This window comes from Hippopotamus amphibius, chromosome 17, assembly GCF_030028045.1.
Source record: "Hippopotamus amphibius kiboko isolate mHipAmp2 chromosome 17, mHipAmp2.hap2, whole genome shotgun sequence".
Taxonomy (NCBI): Eukaryota; Metazoa; Chordata; class Mammalia; order Artiodactyla; family Hippopotamidae; genus Hippopotamus; species Hippopotamus amphibius.
In genome coordinates this window covers 56,310,760-56,332,335 of record NC_080202.1, presented here as the reverse complement: position 1 = coordinate 56,332,335, position 21,576 = coordinate 56,310,760, and the positions used below count along the sequence as shown (strand labels likewise).

At 47.0% G+C, this 21,576-nt stretch overlaps 1 protein-coding gene across 5 annotated transcripts in view; it reads right to left on the bottom strand.

The window, feature by feature from the left end:
- UBE2O (ubiquitin conjugating enzyme E2 O) overlaps positions 1-19,327 on the bottom strand; it is a 52,303-nt gene extending 32,976 nt beyond the window's left edge. For all 5 annotated transcript variants that reach the window (XR_009049969.1, XM_057715224.1, XM_057715225.1 and 2 more), the window contains exon 1: positions 18,869-19,327. Coding sequence is in view for 4 of the 5 variants with exons in the window: in XM_057715224.1 (XP_057571207.1) it covers positions 18,869-19,291 (423 nt within the window). In the remaining variant the exon portion in view is untranslated. The remainder of the gene's footprint in view (positions 1-18,868) is intronic.
- Positions 19,328-21,576: the final 2,249 nt, after the last annotated feature.

The following is a 21,576-nucleotide window of genomic DNA, read 5'->3' as shown; positions in this document are numbered from 1 at the left end:
ACCAGTGCATCTTTGAAGGGCTCTTCCAGGAGTGCTACTCCAAGATTCCAAATGGCGGTAAGGGAAAACAAGGCACAACTCTATTAGAAACTCCCCCAATCATTTGAAAGGGCCACCTGTTTGCTCCTACAAATGGCTTTTTGTTTAAAATGTCAAAGAAACTCTAAATTCCACAGATCGCTGTGATTCAACCATGACAGTCAGAACTGATTCCAGGACAAAGCTGGACTCCGGGTGGGAGAGACTCACTGTCAGTGCCAAGCTGACAGGCGCGGGTAATCAACACTTTACACACTTACAAAATGAAATTAGACTCTTAAATGCTAACCTAAAAACAATCACTGAGAAAGTCACAGGACATAAATAGCAGCACATGTGCCCCTCGGCAGACAGCCACGCTGCTTAAGGAGGGAGGATCTGTAAAGCAGCAGTGGCAGAGAACACTCAGAAAGCCCAGGGCCTCTGTGAACCAAGCCCCATTTGTCACACACAGGCATCCTCTCACCGTTTCAGCACAACCACACCCTCAATCTGCCAAATGGCTGCAGAGACGACTCAGTTACCAAAGTACCTTCATGTCAAGCAAAAAGCATTCTGTCACCTACTGCATGAGAAATACTGTAACCCGTACTACAAGAGAGTGCTGGGGGGTGTGGGGGGGTACAGTCTCTGCCTTTGAAAAACTTCAATTGTAAATGGCGTACTACGCATAGTTCACGTGACTGGTGCATATGTGAAAGGTTGCCCCACTGTCCAAGAAACCCTATTCAACAACCCTTTCTTTTTCTAGTGACTGTGGAGCAACAGATGTAAAATAATCAGAACTCTGTTCTCAGAAAGATTTAGAAGTTAGAGACCTCTCTGTTTATAAGGGTCTCAAATCCTCTAAAGCATATTTAAACAGGAAAGGAGGTTAAATCCCAATGTAATTCAAGACACCTGGCACAGACCCCAATGACACGGATATGGCACCTACCACAGGAGGTGCCCCACCTGCCAGAGTCTAAAGGACAGACAGAAGACCCAAACGCAGGGTCTCAGAGGCAAGCCAACAAATAACCCAACTAAAAAATGGACAAAGAATTTATCTGAATAGACATTTCTCCAAAGAAAATATACAAATGGTTAACAAGCACATGAAAAGACACTCAGCATCATTTGTCACAATGCACACTGCACCACAGTGTGATACCACTGCACACCCACTAGGATGGCTGTAATCAGAAGACTGATATGCAAGCATTGGTGAGGATGTGGAGAAACTGGAAGCCTCAAACACGGCTAGTGGGAAGTAAGACAGTGCAGCCACTCTGGAAAATACTTTGGCAAGTGCTCAAAAGAATAAACACAGAGTTACCATATGGCCCAGCAATTCTACTCCTGGGTATGGTCTCCAAGAGAACTGAAAATATATGGCCACACAAAAACTTGCACAGTACACAAATGCTCACAGCAGCACTATTCAAAATAGCCAAAAAGTGGAAACAACTCCAGTGTCCATCAACTGATGGATGGATAAACAAAACATGGCAATACATACAATGGACTATTACCTGGCCATACACAGGAATGAAGTACTGGGATGTGCTACAACATGAAGGAAACTCGAAAACATGCTAAATGAAAGAAGCCAGACACAAAAGGCCACGTTACAGGTTTCCATTTATATGTGACGTCTGGAATAAGCAAACCCATAGAGACAGAAAGTGGTTACCAGGGGTTGAGAGGGGTGGGGGATGTAGCGTGACAGCTGATGGGTATTGGGTTTCTTTTCCGGGTGTTCTAAATTGAGACTGTAATGATGGGTGCGCAAACCTCCAAAGATACTAAAAGCCATTTGAATTGTGTTCTTTAAAAGAGTGAATTTTATGGGATATGAGTTATATCTCAACAAAGCTGGCTGTTGGTTTGTGGTTTTTTTTTTTTTAAGCAAGCCAGGTTAAGCTGCCTGGTTCTATGGTCTTGAGTAGGAAGTTTTCTTGGTAAGTGTCTCCTGAGTCAGAGAGTGTAAATCCCCTAAACCCTCTGTATTATAGATTTTATGTTTCAAGTCAAATACCAGAACCTGTCTCCACTACATCACCAGAAAACTAAAACCAGCACCAACACCCTCTACTTCCACTCAGAAATCAGGTGGGCGTTCCTCTGTGGACTTCTCTTTCCTAGGTCTTAGTCCACGTGTAGCTTCCGTCAACCTTAATCTCAATCACTTAGCCCCTCGGGGCCTCAGTTCCCTGACTGCAAAATAAGGGGGTCAAACCAAACCAGCCCTTCCAGTCCCCCTGCTACGGGCCTAGACACACTAAAACCTGGCATGTATGCAGCCAACACCAATCACCTCAGGGCCCCGGTCGAAGACCCCACCTGCATGGAGCACGCCCTCATACTCCGGTGTTACCAGCACACAAGACAGGAACTTAAGGTGTGAGGGTTCAAGGGAGGCAGAGAAGCCGGACGCCCCTCTGTAGGAAACACGTGCCAACCTCGGGAGCCACTGCCGAGGGCACGGTCCCAGTCCCACCAGGAGCCGTGCCTTCTGAGAAGGGTTTCACTGGAGCCACACGGAAGACGTGGGGACTCTGAGCGCTGATTAGGCGCACGACCGCCCCTGGAGAAAGGAATCAGAGCCCATGCACGTGGCCACGGGCTGCTTCAGGGTTGCGGAGGTGCTTTTCAGAGCTTAACCTCAGCTTCTGGAAGGAATTCCAGGGCTGGCCTCATGTCACACCTTGTAAGCAAAATGCCAGGCGTGGAGACGAGAGGCGCACGGGTGTTTCTGGGAACGCTTTTTCACTTACACTTTTTTTTTCAAACTCTCATTTCCCCCCCCCGCCCCCCCACCGTCACAAGGGTCTTTTGATTCAAATACCTCTGTGAGCCCCCATCCCCAATAGTGGCGCCTCTGGCTACTGAGAAGACCCTGGAACAGAGGGCTCAGGAGCAGGCGCCAAGGCACGGTAAACGCTGGTCCCGCTGCCCCCAACGGCAGAGCGGGTCTCTCCCTACGCGGCTCCACACTGAGCCCGACTCCACACGGCACGCGGCCCTCGCGGAGGCCAACACCTCCGAGAGGACGAAGGAGGGAAGGCCAGGCCAGGGACGGGACACGCTAAGTCATTACTCAACACCACAAAGTTAACAAAGGAGGGGCGAACCCCACCCTGGTTGGCCTGGATCCAAAGCTGTGACCTGGCAAGTGCAGACAGCTGTCCAGAAAGCTACCGTGCTTGTGTTTTTGTTTAAAAAAAAAAAAACAGGAGGGGGAGGAAGGGGAAGAGGGGGAGGAGCATATATACGTGCACATCAGAATACGCACAGAATACCTGTGATCATTTTGAAGCGTACAGAAATACTGAAGTACAAGTTGTGCTGCAGGAACTAACATAGTGTTGTAGGTCAATTATACTTCAAAAACAAGCTCACAGAGAAAGAGGTCAGATTGGTGGTTACCAGAAGCAGGGCGTGGGGGGAGGGGGAACTGGAGGAAGGTGGTGAGAGGTATAACCCTCCAGCTGCAAGATAAATAAGTACCAAGGATGTAATGTACAATATGATAAATACAATTAACCTCGTCCTATGTTATAGGGAAAGCTGACAGTGCGTCCTAAGAGTTCTCATCACAAGGAAAAAATTTTTTTCTTCTTTTATTTTGTATCTGCGAGATGATGGATGTTCACTAAACTTACTGTGGCCATCATTTCATGATATATGTAAGTCAAATCATTGTGCTTCACACCTTAAATTTATACAGTGCTGTATGTCAACTATATGTCAATAAACTGGGGGGAGAAGCAGTAGCAAATTTTCAGTATCATTTTCCTATGTTGATAGTTTAAAAAAAAATCTAATTAATTCAGTCTTGCTGCAGAACCATCACAGAGAAATTCTGTTAAAATACATATATATATATGTATACACACAGAATAGACTATACCTGGTCATAGATAGTGGTGGTCTCTGGGGAGTGAGTGGAAATGGTAGAAGGAAACAAACATTTCATTCCATACTCTTTTAAACCTTTTGAATGTTGTTCCGTCTGCATGTATTATCTATCATATTTAAACACACATAAGCATTAAGATTTCGATTTAAAGTCAGTCTTACAGGACAGACAAGCCAACGAGCAATACTCCCCCTGCACGTGCAGTCACACTCATCGTGCGGGCTCCCACACCCGACGAGGAAACGAAGGAGAGCTCAACAACTCCCCTGTTAGTGGGAGCTGCTGGCCAGCGCTATGCTGAGTGGTGCTCAGGGTGACCTCATCCAATTCCCAGCAACCATACAAGACTCTGTCCACGGGTCTGGCTGTGGATACTGAGCAATCGTAGGTCCTCATGCCTACCCCAAGCCCCATGTCTGAGCACCTCCTGCCCCAGCCCCCAGCTTACTCACTGCCCCCTTGTCCAGCCCTCTGCCCAGGGAATACACGCCCTGAGCTGAAGGCACAACAGACCGGCCTGCCCATCCCACAGGGCTCAGGGACACCCCCTGGCACAAGAAGGGTTTACTTCTTGGCAACAGGGGCTCAGTCAGAAAAAGGCCCAGTCAGCTGACCTGAGCTCTAGTCCTCTGGATGCTGCCAGCTAGCTGGGCACTCCTGTGTAAGTCACAAAAAGCCTCACCATCATGCTGGGAAATAATCCATTCTAGGACAGAAGTATAAGTGGGTACTGCTGGGGGGATGATAGCTTAAGTAAAATGAATCAAGACTTAAAAATGTATTCCTATCCCTTGACCAGTAATTTCATTTAGGAATTTATCCTAAGAAACTTAAAGGGGTACACAAAGATAGAAAAAAATGTAGTACTTATACTATGTTAGTCCCATCATTTAAAACTGTGAAAACCTGGCAACAATCTAGCTGGTCAAAAGAGACTGATTAAAGAAACGGGTTCATCCATCTGATGGAATTACGGGTATTCATTAAAAGTCATGCTATCAAAAAACTTTTTTGAGGGACCTCCCTGGTGGTCCAGTGGCTAAGACCCCACGCTCCCAATGCAGGGGGCCTGGGTTCCATCCCTGGTAGGGGAACTAGATCCCACATGCATGCCGCAACTAAGACCTGGTGCAGCCAAGATAAATAAATATTCATAAAACAATATATATTTTTTTGAAATGGGAAGGAAACATTACGAAACAGAAACACCTCCACCTCTTAACACCCAACCTAGGAACACTGTAGACAGGCCCAAAGCCACGCTCCAGAGAGAGAGCAGTTCTACCTGGCCTTTCCAATTGTGCCTGCAGCGCGTCTGCGTATGTTTCACAAACGTTAACTCCATCACATCTGAAAAGAGTGCGCACCTCAGCTGCTGTTGGGATTAAGAATTTGAATATGAAGGCCCCCAAGGTACAGATGACAATTTCAATAAAGAGAACGCAGGAAGAACATGATAAATGGCACCTGAAGAGCAGTTTATGGGATGAGCTGGTCAACAGAGAAACGACCCTGAAGGGCTGAGCAGCCTCTGTGAGGCGCCCTCAGCGCTGGCCTCTGCGAGGGAGAGGGACGGAAGGCTGCAAAGCTCCAAGACCCAGGCACCTCCTCAGCCAACGTCTGCTGTGGGTTCAGCAGAAGGCTCGGACCTGAGACCCTGCAGCCGAGGCAAGGTAAAAGTAGCAAAGGTTTTTGTCATTGCCCCGTCTGTCATCTGTACAGGCAGAGGACCGTCTGTCATCTGTATGTGGGAAAGGTGCGTTCTAGAACACGAACCAGCAAAGAGAAGAAGACTGTCTGGGTTTAAAGCTTCAGCTATTCTGTGGAATACACATGGGTAATGCAAATCTGAACTCCTCCTGGACACTTGTGAACGGTCCACTTTATGTTTGGTAAGTGGTGTGGGGCGGGGGTGGGGTGGGGATTAAGCACAGCATGCATTTCCACAAATAAATATTTTTATGTTCATAAAAGACTGGAATAACCACCCATTGAAATGATAAAAAGCCGTTATAACTTGAGTGGCGAAATCATAGGTGCCTTTTTTTTAACCTACTTTTTGTATGTTCTTGCAATTTTGTATTAAGTATGTATAAGGGGCTTAATATAATTTGCAATCAGAAAAAAAAAAAAGCTATCAATCTACGACAAATAAGAGAATAATCCCGCCGATTTTTCTTCAGTGTTGGATCAGAGACTGAACAACAGGCCATTAAGCCTGCACTTTCCCTACGTCCCTGACCCTGGGTGGCTACACTCCCAGGCCCTCCGCGTTCACTTGTCTGCCCGCTGTCAGCTGCCACCCTCTACTCTCCACAAGTGCTCTCCACGGTTACATGTGGCTTCCGACTGCCTCTTTTTAGAGAGCATCTTGTTGCCCCTTCTCTATGGCATCAAAGGCTGCTGAACAAAATTCTTCAGTAAGATAACTCTTAGGGCAAAGGATGAAGTGTGGATTAGACAAAGAGAAAGATCAATTAGAAGGGTTTTTCCAACATTCAAAAGGCAATTATGCTACATGCAATGTAGTATCGTAGATCTGGATTCTGGAACAGAAAAAGGACATCAGTGGAAAGCTAATCCAAACTGAAGTGTGTAGTTTAGATAATTGTGTGGAATCAATGCTAACTTCTTGCTTTTGACAAATATACTGTGTTACATAAGATGTTAACACTGGGGGAAGCTGGGTGAAGGGTATACCAGGATCTCTGCAACTTTTCTGTAAATCTAAATAGTGTTTATTTTTAAAGCGCAATTATGAGGACATGAAATGGAACAACAATAAGAATAAAAGAAAGATGGGGGACAGACTGAATACACATTTCCAAGGCAGGTATCTCTCTTCACGTGGATGCTTCCAGGCACCTAAAACACAGCACATCCAAAACCGAGGGTCCTCACCCTCTGTCCACATTGCTATTACTGGAGGGACATCACTTGGTCATGCCTTTGGGAAGCCCAGGTCTCTGCCATGAGTCCCCTCACTCCCTGAGTGCTGGGGGACCGCATGTCTGCAGTGAGTGGCTACTACTCTTGCAAAAGGTTGTTTAATGAGGCCAGAGCTTTAGCCTGGGAAAATGAAACAGTTCTGGAGATGGATGGTGGAGAAGGTTGCACAAAACATGACTATACTTAATGCCGCCAAACTGTACACTTAAAAATGGTACATTTTACATTATGCATATTTTGCCACAATAAAAAACAAAAAACATAATGGCCCCTCAACTCCTTCCTTGTCATTGTGGCCCCGGCCTGCTGACACCCACTGCTGCAGCCCTGCCAGTGCTACACATGCTTCACTTCTCACTTCCCAAAGGCCTTTCCTGGCTTTGCGCCGGGCTGAGCAAACTTCCCCTAACAGCTATCGACCTCTCTATCCCCATGACCCGAACTCAAAGCTTTACAACTGTTCTCTCAGATTCAACAGAGTCCATTTTCACTTGGGAGTTAGGTTCCCAGGTCAAACTGAACATCATCAAAATTATCCCTGAAAAATCCCTAACGCCATCACTAAGTCCAACACACCAGCTTTCCCTCTGGTGCTGGAACAGGTTGCTGCTGCGTCCACTGAATACTGGATGAAGTCCTTGGGTCACACTTAGGGGACATTTTGTTTGAAAAATCAGTACTTTCAACATTCTGTGTGTGCCATGCACATACACACACACACACACACACACACACACACACATATGATGTGCAAATTAAACACACAAAAGGCACATTCACTTGCTGCCCGGCATGTAAAAGCCTCCTGACTGGTCTCCAGGCCCCCCATCGCCCCCACCTAATCCATCTTGTGAACTGTTGCCAGATCACTCACTGCAAACTTTGAAGTGGCTCCTCATTATGTTTAAAACAAAAAAACAAAAACAAAAAAAGCAAACTCCCGAGTCTATCATTCAAAGACCTCTATAACCACAGAGCAAGTGTGATGCAGTCTTTCAGGGGCGACTGCCTGGTTCAACCCAAGCTCTTTCACTTACTATGTGACGTGACCTTGCGCAGCCTCAGACTCTCCCTCATCTGTAAAATACGTAAAATAATAATATCTACTTCACAGGGTTTTCCCAGGGAGGCTTAAAAGAGCTACTACATGTAACAGTGCCTAGAACTTGGCAGGTGCACAGACTGTTATTACTATTTTCAATCAGACCCCAGGCATGTTTGCTGGCTCTCTCTCACCTGCCTTCTCCTCCCCTACCCCCACCTTTAGCTCAGCAGTTCTCAAAATGTGGTCCAGGGATCCCTGAGGTCCTTTTAGGAGGTCCAAAGTCAAAACTTCCTCAAAATACTATTAATGTGCCCTGTTCACTAGTTTGCGCGGGAATTTTCCAGAGGCGACATGATGTGGTGATGTCCCTGCTCTGATGGCTAATAGCATGTGTGCCTGGGTATTCCTGAGTTTTAAACTTTGTTTAAATTTCTTACACGGTAAATATCAACACAACCCACATAATTGGAAGTTCACTGGGGGCCTCGATAATTTTTAAGGCTAAAGGAGCTCTGAGGCCAAGTGAACTATTCTCCAGAACGTCGCCCAAACTTCCTGCCTCTCTTGTCTTTGTTCATACTGGCCTTCCCACTTAGGACACCCTTCCCTCCCAGCACTGTGGGTCCAAATTCTTACCTTTCAAGGGCTAGTTCGAAACCTGCCTCCACGAAAGCTTTTTCTAATGCTCTCCCACCAAACTCCCTCGAATGTCCACTGCGCCTTCGGGTGGAGCCTGACGTGCATTCCTTCATTCAACTCGTTAAACAAACATCAATGAGCGCCTGCTTTGGGCCAGTCCTGCTCTAGGCACTGACAACAGAGACGTTTCTGACCCCTGACTTTCTGGTCGGGAAACAGCAACGAAGGAAATGAAATAATGAAATCGCAGAGAATGCTAGATGCTATGAAGAAAATAAAGCAGAGCAGGGGTTCGAGGGATGCTGTTCTCGTCTATCAGACTACATTTCTGGAGCAGTGCTGTCCAATACAGTAGCCATTAGAGAAAGGAGAGTGTAAAATATCAGTAACAGTTTTATCTTGATTACATGTTGGCATATTTTTCATACATGGATGGAAACATACTACAATTAATTTCATCTGCTTCTATTTTCTTTTCAAATGTGGCTCCTTATGAAGGTTAAAATCATAGACATGATTTACATCATATGCCCACTGCTCAGGACCCTTCCAGAGCACAGGCGGCACACTGTGGCTTACAGGCCAAATCCCGTCCGCTGCCTCTTTTTTAAGTAAACTTGTACTGGAACACAGCCCATGCCCATTCGTCTGCTTATTGTCTCTGAACGTTCTCACAATACCACAGCAGAGGTGAGCAGTCGAGAAGCAGAGAGTACAGCCTGCTAAGCCTAAAATATTTCTACCTGGCCCTTTCTGAAAGTCTGCTGGCCCCTGATCTAGAGGGCAGGGTCTGGGGTAGGGGCCCACCTCCCACGGCACCCAGAGGTTGCAGGGGCAGCTGCACACCCAGTGAAAAGGGCCTGAGCTCTGGCAGCACAAACATCCCGGGTCAGCTCCTCACGAGCTGTGTGGCCTTGAGCGAGGCACTGGCATCCTCTCGGTTTTGGTCTCTCCTCTCTAAAATGGGGACACGGGCCATTTTAGGGAAAGAGAAAGGTGACACATGCAAAGCAAGCATTACACTGCCGGCCACACGGCGGGCACCCCACTGATACCGGCTGGATGAAAGGCAGCAATTTCAGTCATTTTCCTCTTGGACTGGTTGCAGTATACTCATAACAATGATCATATATTTTCACCCTCAAGAGAAATTAAATCCAATGAAATGTCTTAGCAACAGCTGTGTATTAATACTGGTCAGTAGGCAAAAGGATTGTGGGGAAGAAAACAGGTCTTTCTACCACTATGACCTGAAAGCACTGCCTGGTTATTAATGGCAATTTAATTTCCCTTCTCTCCTGAGGCTCATCTTTTGACAATTTCTGGCATTAACACTGCTACTAGAAGACTAAGCAGAGGGGAGACGAAAACCCCAGACCAGTTACACATATGTAAAATTTGGGGTGGGGCTGGATTTAAAAAACGGAAGCTATTGACACCAACAGGGTTTTTAAGGACCTACATATAAGCCCAACTCAAAAGGTCGTTAGTCCCAACCAGCAGAATCTGCATCACAGGGAGTGTATTAGACAGGCAGGCCCTCGGGCCCACCCACCCCAGGCTGACCATTTCAGAAGAATCTGCATTAACAAGAGCCAGGTGATTCCACGCAATCAGCCTTTACAAGTGCTGACCAGGTATCTCCTGCCCATGCTCTCCCCACCCCACCCCACCCCCCACTGATAAACAGGGGTGGTTACATCCATTTTTAATTGAAGGATTTACTCACTCCTACACGTGAGTCACTCAGAATATAAGCTTTCAGAGAAAGCTCTGTTTCTCAAGAAGCATCCAACCCAGGGAGAGAACCCGAGTGTATCGTCTAAGTGCTGTGAGGCGTGAGACGCAGGGAACAGCACGAGTGATTTGGCGAAGCAGTCAGACTAGCTGGAGCAACTGAAGAGGCAGAAGGCTTTGTGAAACATAAGTGAGGAGCCCTGAAGACAAGCTAAGGCATAACAAGAGACTGGGGGGGGGGGGGTCACTTGAGAGGTCAGCTGGGGCGCCGCACGCCGGGTCTAGAGGCAGGGAGACCAGAACAGGAGTCCAAGCACGAGGCAACCAGTGCAGGAAAAAGGACACGCAGAGGTTGCAGGAGGCATTTCGAACAAAGATTTGATGACAAGTTAGAATGGGGGCCTGACACCAAAGGCACAGGCAACAAAAGAAAACACAGACAAATTGGACCTCATGAAAATTTAAAAAATTTATGCATCAAGACACCACCAACAAAGGAAAAAGGCAACCTATAGAATGGGAGAAAATCTTTGCAAATCACATATCTAATAAAGTATTAATATCCAGAATACAGAGAGAACTCCTAAAACAGCAACAACAAAGAACAACCAACCCAACTCAAACATGGGCAAATGATTTGAATAAACACTTCTTCAAAGAAGATATACAAATGACCAACAAGCACACGAAAAGATGCCCAACATCACTAATCATTACTGAAATGCAAATCAAAACTACCAGATATCAACCTCACAGCCAGCAGGATGGCTACTATCAAAAAATAAATAAAAATAACAAATGTTGACTAGGATGTGGAGAAATTGGAACCCCTGTGCCCTGTTGATAGGAATGTAAAATGGTATGGCTGCTATGGAAAAACAGCATTGCGGTTCCTCAAAAAAGTAATAATAGAATTACCATATGATCCAGCAATTCCATTTCTGGGTATATACCCAAAAGAATTGAAAACAGGATCTCCAAGAGATATATGTACACCCATTTTCATAGCAGCAGTATTCATAACAGGGGAAACAAAATTAGAATGGGAGCCCAAAGAGGGAAATTTAAAATGATCCCAAATGTTCTGATTTTTAGAAGATGTACACTTGAGTATCTAGAGGTGAGTGTCACCATGTCTGCTACTAACTTACCAATGACTCAGGAGGAAACCTATTTACATACTCACACACAGATAAAGCAAACTTGGCAGGTTAACTGCTGACTCATGATGGTTGGTAATTAGTAATCACTGGCCTAGTTGTTCGACTTTATGTTTGAATTTTCTTTTTCACAATAAAATACTGGGAAAAGAAATTTTAAAAATTCCATAGACTAGGGGTGGGGAGGGCAGTTACACCTGCAAAGTCTGAAGTTCCAGATGACAGTTCGGAGCTACCAAGTAAGCAGCTGAGCACGTGCTCAGGATGGGAAGTCGTGTAAATGCAGGTACCAGCGGCACTACAGGAGCAGACAAGAACACTGAAGAAAAGACAGGACAATCTTAGAGGGGTAAGAGGAAAAAGGTAAAAGAGAAAAATCCACTACAGCTAGTAAAGTGGAACCCAATGGAAGAGAGTCTCCACTAAGAGGGTGATGGACGTATTAACAAGGCTGGCCGGTCAAAAGGACAGGAATTGAGAAAAAGTAGGTGCAGTAACCAGGAATTCACTAGTCATTTGAGACCTTCAGAAGACCTGTTCACACCCAGTGGTGTGGGGCTGGAAGGAGACAGGCTCTGGGGTGTGACGGTCACAGGGAAATGGAGGCAGACGCCTCTTCTCGCCACAGCATGCTAGGGTGCCCCCAAAACACGCTGGGGTAGGCCAAGATGCTCTTTCTTCCTCGTCTTGAAGATGATATCATCAGCCTTCAGGGCCCTTAAACTCCCTTAAGTAATTAAACAGTCAGAGCAGACAAATATGAGGATGCTTTCAGCACGGCGTATGTCAGGTCCTGATGCTGCCAGAAGCCACACAAGAGACACAGATGTGTGTGTGTATTCCTTCCCATCTGCACTTAAGGGGGCCAGCAAGCACTGTCCTGTGGATATGCCTGTCAAGACAGCTTCACTAGCCCTCATCACAGCAGCATCTCCCACAAATACGGTCAAAATTAAAACAAGGAGGAAGAGCCTCATCAGAGCTGCTGAGTGTGAAAGACCAGCTCTCGCTTGCAGGATGCAAATGAAGAACGCTCTCAAGACTGCAGGAAATCTCTCCAGGAGCTGGGGGGTTTCATTTTATTGTTGAATATGATTGACAGCTTTTTTTTTTTTTGAGCATACTCAGTATCTTAAAATTTTTTTAATTGCTCCGATTGTTATAGAATGAATTTTTACCAGATATAACGATGCTATCAATTTAAATCAGAAGTGACCCGGTAAGTGTCTCATTCCTTTGACCTCGCTGCAGAAACTGAAATGTTTCAGTCTCTCAAAATAAGCAAACAAACCAAAAACCCCTCAACCAGTCAACCAGATTAAACCCAAAAAGCACATACATTCTAGCACTTACTGCCTAGCTGAATACTTCTGAACAGTGTATCATTTGCCTCAATGTTTAAATCATAAAAACTTTTCCACAATCCTGCTTCAGAAGAAAGTATACCTGTGGGCAAAACTGACCGAAAGGTCCATTCAACACAGTCAGCCTGGGTCAAAGGACATCAAATCCTCAACCGCAGAGTGTAGCTTAAGAGCAAAACGAGGGCAAATAACCTTGGAGTAGATAAATTCAGAGGGTTATCCACTAACATGATTCAATTCTATTCTGAACTACAGAAAATTCCAGGCAGCGTTTTGCTCTTCCCTGTCTGCAACCACATACGTCGGGTGGCTCCTCATAAAGCCCCCTGAAGCTGGCGAAAATGTCAGCAAGAGAAGCAGTTCTGAATGTGTGTTCCTGCTCAGTGAGAGCTGCCACTGTGGACGCAGCAGCATGAAAATCTCGGACCTTCTCAGGGCTGGGCTTCAAGCTGCCAGGCTGGCGGAGCCTCAGGAAGGAGGTGCAGTTAAAAACACCAACCTGCTAGTGACAGCATCGTGTCAACGAAAAGGCACTTTGTAAACAGTCCTGATGGCCATTTCCCCCTTTTGAGCACCCTTCCACCCCATTCAGAAGTAGGCTAAGCTCTGGACAGCAAACTCCAAAAGTTTCTGTCAGCCAGAATAGGAGCACAGATTATGTCTTCCAAGGGTTCAGGCTTTTTAAAAGAGAACCCACTCATCACTGAAATCGCCCTGAATTCAACTCTGAGGGGACCACAGGGTCAGCTAACACTCATCACGGGTCCAGCATTGTTGTGATGGCAATTCACATCACACACTATACCCGCACCCTTTTTGTAAAGTACTGGCCCCATAGATGTTCCACTGGAGTCCATGAGGCCCCTGGGTAAAATAGTAAAAAAGAAAAAAAGTTCCTCTCGATAGAACAGGAAAATGACAAAGAGAAAAGCAGAAATACCAGTGACGTGGGGATGGGCAAAGCACTAAAAGACCTTTCATGTCCTAAAGCAAAAACAGGTGGGGAGCAGAGTCAGCCAGGAACCTGATGGGAGAAGGGACTGGGACTGAGCGGGACTCAGCCTCTCCAAGGAGTCCTACGAACCTGAACCTGACTCGTGACTGAGCATCCCCAGCCAGAGGGTGACAAGAGCAGCAGGAGAGGGGGCATGAGGTCAAGTTGGATTTCCTAACACTGACCTTTTCTAGGACAACACAGAAAGGCCAGTTACTCAGACTTGCTCTGCTGCAGGAGATACAGGTGGGAAGTCAGACTTACAAAGGTTTCTTTCACTCAACATCTACGGGTACTCACAAGTTCTCTAGAAATAAACTGTCTGACAGTTATTTTGATAACAACGGAGGGGCTAGGGAATGACAAATGCAGAAGAGAAGCGCCCTGCAGCGCCAACATGGTGTTTCTCCCACACGCCTGCTCCCGGCCACTGGGCCACCTTCCACCCACCCCAACACCCTGCCCTTCCTCCTCACCTGTGGTTCCCTCCCACTCCACTGTGACCTCTACGTGTGCAAAGACTGGAGGATTAATGCCAACCACAGAGTTTGTGACTCACGTTTGATTAGGATACTCAACACAGCAACAACCTACAAATCCTCGGGTGACAGCAAACTTTATTTACTCCCATCTGTGTTTGGGTTCCTCCGCTCATTAGCAGTGTGACACTGGACAAATTACTCAACTTCTCTCTGTTCCTCAGTTTCCTCCCCTGTAATTCAGGGATAATAACAGTAGCTAATTCACAGAGGTGTTTTGTAAGCATTAAGAGAGTAATACACATAAAGCACTTATCGAGTGCCCAGCACATAGTAACACAATAATAAGAATAAACATGTAGTCTTTAAAGACAAAAGCAATACTCTGCCGTCCTTACAGTTCATAATCTCATTACCTGTCTTGTGGGAATTTCAAAAGATGCCTCCTGGATTCTGGAAGATATACATATGTACGTACATACATACACATTCATTCCATCCCCGTCCTGGAGGCTGGTGGACTTTGGCAGATGTTACTTTAAATGTTACTGAATTTCTTACAAAGTAACAGAGAATTGAAGCTCAATGAGTATTTATAGAAGCGGCTTAATAAAGAAGTCAAATCCATAACCTGCCAGGTCACAAGCAACAACATCATCAAATAGGAATTCCCACACCACTGAAACAAACCCCTGAGGTTGCACCTCTGGCTTCTCTTTGGAGTAGCATCACCCTGCGACACATGGACGTGATCTCCTGAAGGGACAGGGCTGGCTCTGCCTGATGGACATCAGGACAGTGTCTGCTAATAGCCAAGTGGCTGCTCTGGCCACCATCCGGCTATGCTTCTGGTTATTCCACTGTGCAGGCTCATTTCAGATGCTAGAAAGACAGACCTCGTATTTTATTGCTGAGAGAGAAAAGGAGGCAGTGAGGAGGCCAAGGTCATTCAGAGTAGGTGACAGCCAGGAAGAGCACCCAAGGGTTTTGACTTCCAATCACAGGACACAAACACACACCCCTCATCTGGTGAAAGTGCCCTTGAGTCAGGTGGCGAGCCAGACAGAGGCACCACGGAGGCACTGAGGCCTTGGAGTTAGAAACCGGAAGCCGAGGGGCGAAGACTAAAATCACAGAATAGTGGTGAGATGCCACAAGCGCTGTGATCCTACCTGAATAAAATGCAATTAGATGCACTTAGTCCTGCATCTTGGTTAACCTTCCATAACTTCTTCCTCTTACATCACTAACAGCAATTGCTTTTAATGGGTCCAGCACCTGGTCAGGCGAAGCAAGCAAACTTCACAACCTATGATGCTACACCTAAATAGCCTTCCCCATGGAAACACTGGCCTGAGTAGGAGTCAAAAATAAACCGAAAAGCCAATTCCTGAGGAATCTGTCATCAGGGATGCTACACACACACACACACACACACACACACAACTACCTCACAAAAGCAGCATGATCGTGAACAGAGAGCTTTAGTTTAGAGACATTAAATCTCAAACTGGGCAAGACCCTGAATGTTGTGGCAATTTAGAGCAAAAGACAACGCACAAGAGATGGGAAAGCAAAGGAAAGCTAAGGCAGTGTAAACAGGAAGGCCCTAAACTTGGACAGACAGACAGCTGTTGGCTCTCTTCCTCACAAGGGCCACTTTGTCCAACCATGACAGGTGGAGGCCAGAAAGACCCACCACGTCTAGCCAATGCTCAAGAAGTGGAAGAGGCTGTTGGTATTTGGCTTTATCCCAAAAATTTACTCAAAGGACGACCATTGATGGGGACGGGGCAAATCTCCGCATAGGAGATCCATGGCCAAATGGGAAAAGTTTCAAGTAGATAAATCAGCTACTACACTGAAGGGGTCAGGAGGAGAGGAAGGGGCATGAAATGCGTGCTTCTTCTAAGTCCTAAAGAAGCTTCACCTTGGCTGCCTGAGGCCTCAGGAGCTGGACCATAAAAAATTTCCCCAGTTTCCAGGAAGAACTACTCATTTTATTTCTGTTGATAATCTTCATGGTAGCGGGCAAAAAGGGGTAGGACTTTCTGGCTAGCCTCTTCATCTCTCTTTCTGAATTTGTTCATTAAAAACTTCAAAGAAATTAAGAGACTAAGATTACTCATTGTCTACCACATTAACGTGAAAACTGCAAAAAACGCTCCACAGCCTAGAAAACAATCCACATTAAAAAGACACTATTTAAAAAAAAAAAAAAAAAAGACACTATTTTAAAAATGCCAATAGGTAGCAGCTTTAAAAAGAAATAAGTTTCTCAAGGTTGTCACTACTTTATGTGATCAATAATTGGGTTCTCAAATCTCCTAGCCAGATTAGTAACGGAGTAGGAATCAGAACTTAAATGCTCAGCCTCGGTCTACTGGTCTTTCCTTTACAGCCACCATCACCTCAATGGATTTATAAGGAGTGGGAGGTGAGAAGGAAAATCTTCCTAAAGCACAATGCTGCAAGGTCCCAGGACCCACCCCACCACCCTAGTGGGTGGTCAGGAGCCTACAGCTCAGGGTAATGAAGAGGTATCTATCAGGTATAAACTTGCCCTCACTCCCCAATGAACCTATTCTCAAATCCTAAACAAAGCGGTGGGTCCTGCCATCCATGAATGGACACACATGTCACCACTTCCTAGAATTCCTATGTCTCTTAGCTTCTGCCAAGCTCAGAAGCTGCAGAAACTACAATGGCAAAGAAAACATCACCACTGGAGCCACAATGAATTTCAACAAATTCAAAGCAAGTCACAAGAGGGCAGCTTCAAAATGTATCCAAGCTGGTGCCTTCAAGTTATTTCCTATTTAATTCCAAAATAGGTATTTAAAGTCAAACTTCGTATAATTACACAGGGTGGGGGGAGACAGACTGAACACAACTGTAGACAAAGTTAACCACCAAAGTCAAGATGAACAGGAACAACAACTGATAAACATGGCAGCTCCCGGCAGTGAGCTGGGCCTGCCTCCCTGAGTCCCAGGACAGGAGGCCATGACAGAGTCAAACGACTTCCATTTCAGAAGTCACAAACCTCTAGAGAAGATGGTTAGGGAAAAACATTTTTTTAAGCACCCACGGAAAAACACTAGCAAATGACAACGCACAAACACAGCGTACAGAGCAAAAATCTTCTCTTCCCAACACGACAATACTGGTGGTAATTTTTAACAAGCATTCTGTGGCAAAAAGTTGTCTTTTCCACATACTTTTGCATGAACTTACCATTTTCTCTCTGAGTCAGAGAAGCTACCGCCTGATTTGTATTTCTCTGAGGGGAAGCCAGGCGTCCTGTGTGCGGATTTCTATGTCTGTGGATGCCCGTGCACTGGCCAGGAAAAAGACACTGCTGGAGTCAGCAGTCACTTCTGCCACTAGGAGATGAATCCCAGGCTCTTCCTGGGAGTAGGGCGTTTTTCCCTGCCCGAGCGGTCATCACAGACCCCTTGTGCAGGTCACCTTGGTCTCCCAGTGTGTGAGAAACCCAGATTAACTTCTAAAGTGCCCTCCCCTGAAATCAGACCACTCAACATCCCAGGCAGCTAAACCAGTCCAGGCCTGATTCCTGCCTCAAAATGTTTTCTTGAAGGAGAGGAGGAGGAGATGAAGAAGGGCTGAAAGATACAGGGGGCGTGTGTGTCTGTGTATTACTGATAGGAATTCACGCTCAGGAAAACAAGACATGAAAAGCCACCAAACCAACCTTGGTCCTCGGTTTCTGGTTTATGAGGAACGCCTTTTGCAGTTTTGCAAAACTTGCAACATTCACCAACATCATAGGGGAGCCTGACCTTTGCTTAATGGCCTCGGGTCAAGAAAAATCCTTTAGGTTTCTCAATGGGTGGCTCTCCTCCATCCACGGTTCTATAGTTTTTGTTTTTGTTTTGTTTTTCAAGAAGTCCAACTGTACTTAAGAGTCATCAATCCCAGTCAGCAGCTGTCACATCCCTCCCCGCTCCCCCTCTGATTGCTAATGATTTTACTCAAAGTTCCCCGCAGCAATTAAAACGAGGCAACAAGGTAAAACACAAAGGGGATAGCTTTCTTCACCCATAATAACGCATTCTGTAATCTAGTGAACTTCCGGGGGTTTTATGTCGGCCGAGATTTTCACCTCTATCTTTGTTTTGGAATGCTCACGACCCCTCCCTGCAGGGACCGGCACGGCCTTCCTTTCGGGATGCACAATGCAGTATGTAGCTGCTCCGGGGTCAGCAAAACGCCGCACTGGTGTGAAGCCCAGCGTGCCTGAGAGCCCCAGGAGGTCCCCACTGGAGTGGGTCCACATACGTAATCTTGAGGCCGACACCGCAGCCTGGCACGGCTGGGGAAGCCCGGGGCCCGATGGCCCAAGGCTGGCGCAATGACTCTGCACCGGAGCGTCCCCTCCGCGGAGGCTTGTCCTCCCACCCCGGCCCACTGCAGCTGCACCATTCCGGGCAGCGCCCCGCCCGGCTGCCCTCCCGGCCTAGGGCTCCAGCAGCCAACTCGGCCCTCGGCTGGCCCCCGGCCCCGGCCCCGGCCCCCGCCCGCCGGCCCGCCGCACCTTGGTCTCCTTCACGTGCTGCTTGACGCCCTCCGGGTACCACTGGACGCGCACGTAGCCGCGGCGCAGCGGGCTGGCCCGGCCCTCCTCGTGGCCCGCGCCCCCCGCCTCGGAGCAGCCCGAGCTCCCGCGGCCCTCCTCCTCGCCCTCCGAGTCCGAGTCCTCGCCGTGGATGAGGCGCACCAGCCCGAAGTGCACCGAGCCGCGGTAACGACCCGATACCAGGTCGTGAGAGAACAGCAGCCGCTGCGAGCCGGCTTCGGGGCCGGAGTCCGAGGACGGCCCGGAGGCCGAGTCCGGAGCGGGCGCCGGCGCCGGGGCCGGGGCGGGGGCCGCGTCCGGGGTCGAGGCCGCGCCCGGGGCCGCGTCCGGGACCTGGGCGGGAGCCGGGGCTGCGGGTGCGGGCGCTGCGGGATCCGCCATAACTGCTCTGCGCGAATCTCGGGCGGCGGCGACGGTAGCGGCGGCGGCGGCGGCGAAAGAGGCAGGAGGAGGCGGGGCCAGCCGGCGCCGGGGGCGGAGCCACGGCGCGCTGACGTGACCCTACGTGCCGCCGTCGTCAGGGAACCGAGATGCGGTTGCTAGGGGCTACCGCCTCGTCGCTAGGGGACGCTGGAGATTCTGCCGGGGGCGGGGGGCGGGGCCAGACGGGATAAAAGTAGAGGGAGTGGGCAGGGGTCGGTGGGGGGAGGGGACCCAGGAGGAGGAAGTGGAGTGGTCACCAAGGAAAAGGGGAGTGGCCGAGGTGGGACGGAGGATGGTCCGAAGACTGTCAACAGCACTTAATGAGCTCCCTTGGCGTCTCCAATCTAGTCCTAGGCACTAGGAGGGATACAGAAAGAGCAAGATATAGTCTCTGTCCTCTAGGTGTTTACAGTTTAGTTGGGGAGGCAAAACATATACTGTACACGTGAAATAGCTTAAAAGCAGCTCCAAGACAGCTTGTAAGCAAGGCTATATAGTGTATCTAGAGCGTATTGCGTTAGGAAATTCCATGCAAAGCCTGGAAGGTCATGACCCTTTAGGGATTGGTCAAGGGGTTGGTGAAGGAGTCCCAGAGAAAGATCAGAAAGGGAAGCAAGTGTTAGCGGCCCCTGTGGTTTGGCTTTAAACTCATCTAGATGAGTTCAAAGCTCCTTGAGGCTTATGCATGGCAAGAGGTAGGATAGTGAGGTAGTTAAAAGTGGAAGCCATAGACTCCAATTTTTGGCACAGCCACTTACTAATCTTATAAAGTTGGCTAGCGGATAAACTTCATTTCACCTTAATTTTCTCATCTGTAAAACTGGGGAGGTAATAGCCGTAACTGTCTCATCTGGCAATAGAGAGATTAAGTGAAATAGAACAGTACCTGGCATATAGTTCCCTCAATAAAGAAACTTTTAAAAAATATTGCATTATTACAATATTTCAAACCCCCTGCCTAGACTAAAATTCTAGATTGGCAGAACTCTTAGACTTATGATCTGCTCCAGATTGCCATTTTAAAATACGAAAAGTTATTATACTAATGTGTCTCCTAAGTAAGTTCCAAAAGTTTTAGATGCATTCTCAACAGACATATTCATAATGGGTTGTTGAAAGGAAATTAGGACTACTCAAGATATAGCCCTCACCTTTCTCAGTTAAAATCTTTCTTTTCCCCACAATTTTCTGCAAGACCATTAATGGCAGATTAGTAAGATGATTCAATCTTACAGTATTTAGGTTCTTCAGAAAAGGCATTGAATAGTTTATAGGCTGCTGAAGGATAAAACTACACTCATGGAAAAGTTATAAGAACATTCATGAAAGAAAAAACATTTAAAAAAAAATAGAAAAACAAAATAGAGCATGCATGAAACACAAATGGCAACCTGAGTACATGAGATGCCCTGAGCCAAGTACTTATAGTGTATTGATGTAATACTGGGCTTGGAGTGTTGTCAATGGACCCATATCTTAGAAAACTAACATACTAAGATACAGAAAAAACGACTTAAGGGGAATTAGGATATGATTTAGAGACAAGGCTGGGCTCCCAAATCATGGCCTTCCAATCCCAGACCACAGTGCAGAATGGCCATCTGGATTCATTGCTGTAAGGACACATTTCCCCGCTCCCTTCCCCATAAAGACCTGGAAGGCTTAATAGCAGTGACATAGTAGCTTCTGTTCCATCTACCATGTCCCTATAGCCCTGTCTCTTTGGCCCCTGATCACCTAACACTTACTGATTACCTGTTATTGACCAGGCACTGTTCCAGCCACATTCACATACATATCTTATTTGTCATCACAATCCTGGGTATGGGTATCATTAACCCTATTTTACCAGTGAGGAAACAGAGCCCAAGGAATTCAGTGCCTAAGGTCACAAGGTAGTACCTGGGAGAGCCAGGTTGGAATCCAGGTTTCCTGACTCAAGTGCAGGGTCTTTTCTAGTTCCTATGTCCATCAGGGGACGGGGGGAGGGGGATGTTGCACAAGTCGTTAGAAGGGTCAGGTCGATGCAGGCCCCAAATCTTTGTTTGATGTCAAAAATCCAGGTGAGTTTTGCATTCTACTCCAGCTTATGCCAGTGTTTATTTTAATATAAAAAGAATGTCCTTTCTTGCCTAATCATTGAGTAAAATTAGCACCCCGGGAAGATGTGCCACGTTTATTCTGCGGCTTCTTATAATAGCGGCTAATCATAGCAACCATTTATTGAGCTGTAACTTAATGCC